This window comes from Nanorana parkeri, unplaced genomic scaffold (assembly GCF_000935625.1).
Source record: "Nanorana parkeri isolate BGI_ZX_2015 unplaced genomic scaffold, ASM93562v1 scaffold50, whole genome shotgun sequence".
In the NCBI taxonomy this organism is placed as follows: Eukaryota; Metazoa; Chordata; class Amphibia; order Anura; family Dicroglossidae; genus Nanorana; species Nanorana parkeri.
In genome coordinates, this window is record NW_017306318.1 from 283,695 (window position 1) to 284,803 (window position 1,109).

Consider the following 1,109-nt stretch of genomic DNA (forward strand, 5'->3'; position numbering starts at 1 on the left):
CAAAAGGTCAGCCAGAGTTCAAACATGTTATAGAGAGTTGAGTTAAGGCTCCCTGTATAGCATGAGGTACATTGGCGGAACCGATTACTGGCTGCATAGAAAAATACATTTTACAGGTAAGCAGAGGTCAGTAACAGCCTGAATGTTGTTTTTTTTTCTTTTCTTTTTTTACTGGGTTAACCCCTTAATTAAAAAGGGTTCTTATACCTGCTGCCTTTAATATCTTCTGGCACACAAGTTATACTTGCTGGCTCTGAAAACTAGTTGGGTCAGTCTTCGGGAGGTTCATATGGTCTTCACAGATGCTCTCCAGAATGTTAAACTTGGATCCAAAACTTTGCAGGCTCAACATGTGGACGCTACTTCCCGAGATGCTAATGGAGTCCAATGAGGACGCCCTAGTAAGTTCTCCTTCCTCTGCATATACTCGAGGCTTGTACAGTTCGGTTTCATTCATATTGGCGTTGAGCTTCTGTAAACAACAATACAACATGTCAGTAATGGGACGATTCATTACAAAAAGAGTTCCAATGATCTTTAACGGAACATAAAATTGTTCTTTTTTGCTCATTAAGGGTGATGATAGTTTACCTGTTTTACCACCAAAGCAATTGCTGCTCAAGGTAATTTTACAGTCTGATTAAATGCTGAGCTGTAAGCAGTTCAGTGGGAAGCATTTTGACCCATCAGACATGCAGTGGGTTTTTTCAGCAGAACCTTTTGATTTACAGTATGCCAGGCATGAAACTACAGCCATCAAACCCTTTCATCTGATTAAAGCCAATGGCACATTATTTCTAACTGACATCTGTTGTCAGCTTTCATTTATTAAAAACATGGCTCATACTCCTGTGGCAGCATTTGAAGAACGTTTGTAGCATGTGTGTCACCACCTATTGGATATTACCGGGGCTTGACCACAAGCTTTGAAGCCCTCCCAGCCAGTTGATTTGACAGTGATAAGGATTGCACTAGTCACAGGGAAGCTGATCCATTTGCATTGTCTACAAATTAGACACTAACTGCCTACAAGTATATTCTACCTTGTGAGGTGACAGGCAGGTGCACGATTATTATCAACTGTGTGACCCCCCCCCCCCCAGTTTTTT

General features: G+C 41.4%; 1 protein-coding gene across 1 annotated transcript in view; it reads right to left on the minus strand.

Annotated features, from left to right (window-relative positions):
• Positions 1-238: 238 nt before the first annotated feature.
• Positions 239-1,109, minus strand: part of LOC108802279 (cadherin-like protein 26) — a 112,403-nt gene continuing 111,532 nt past the window's right edge. Inside the window, exon 15 of the mRNA XM_018574149.1 lies at positions 239-472. Coding sequence (XP_018429651.1) covers positions 239-472 — 234 coding nt within the window. The remainder of the gene's footprint in view (positions 473-1,109) is intronic.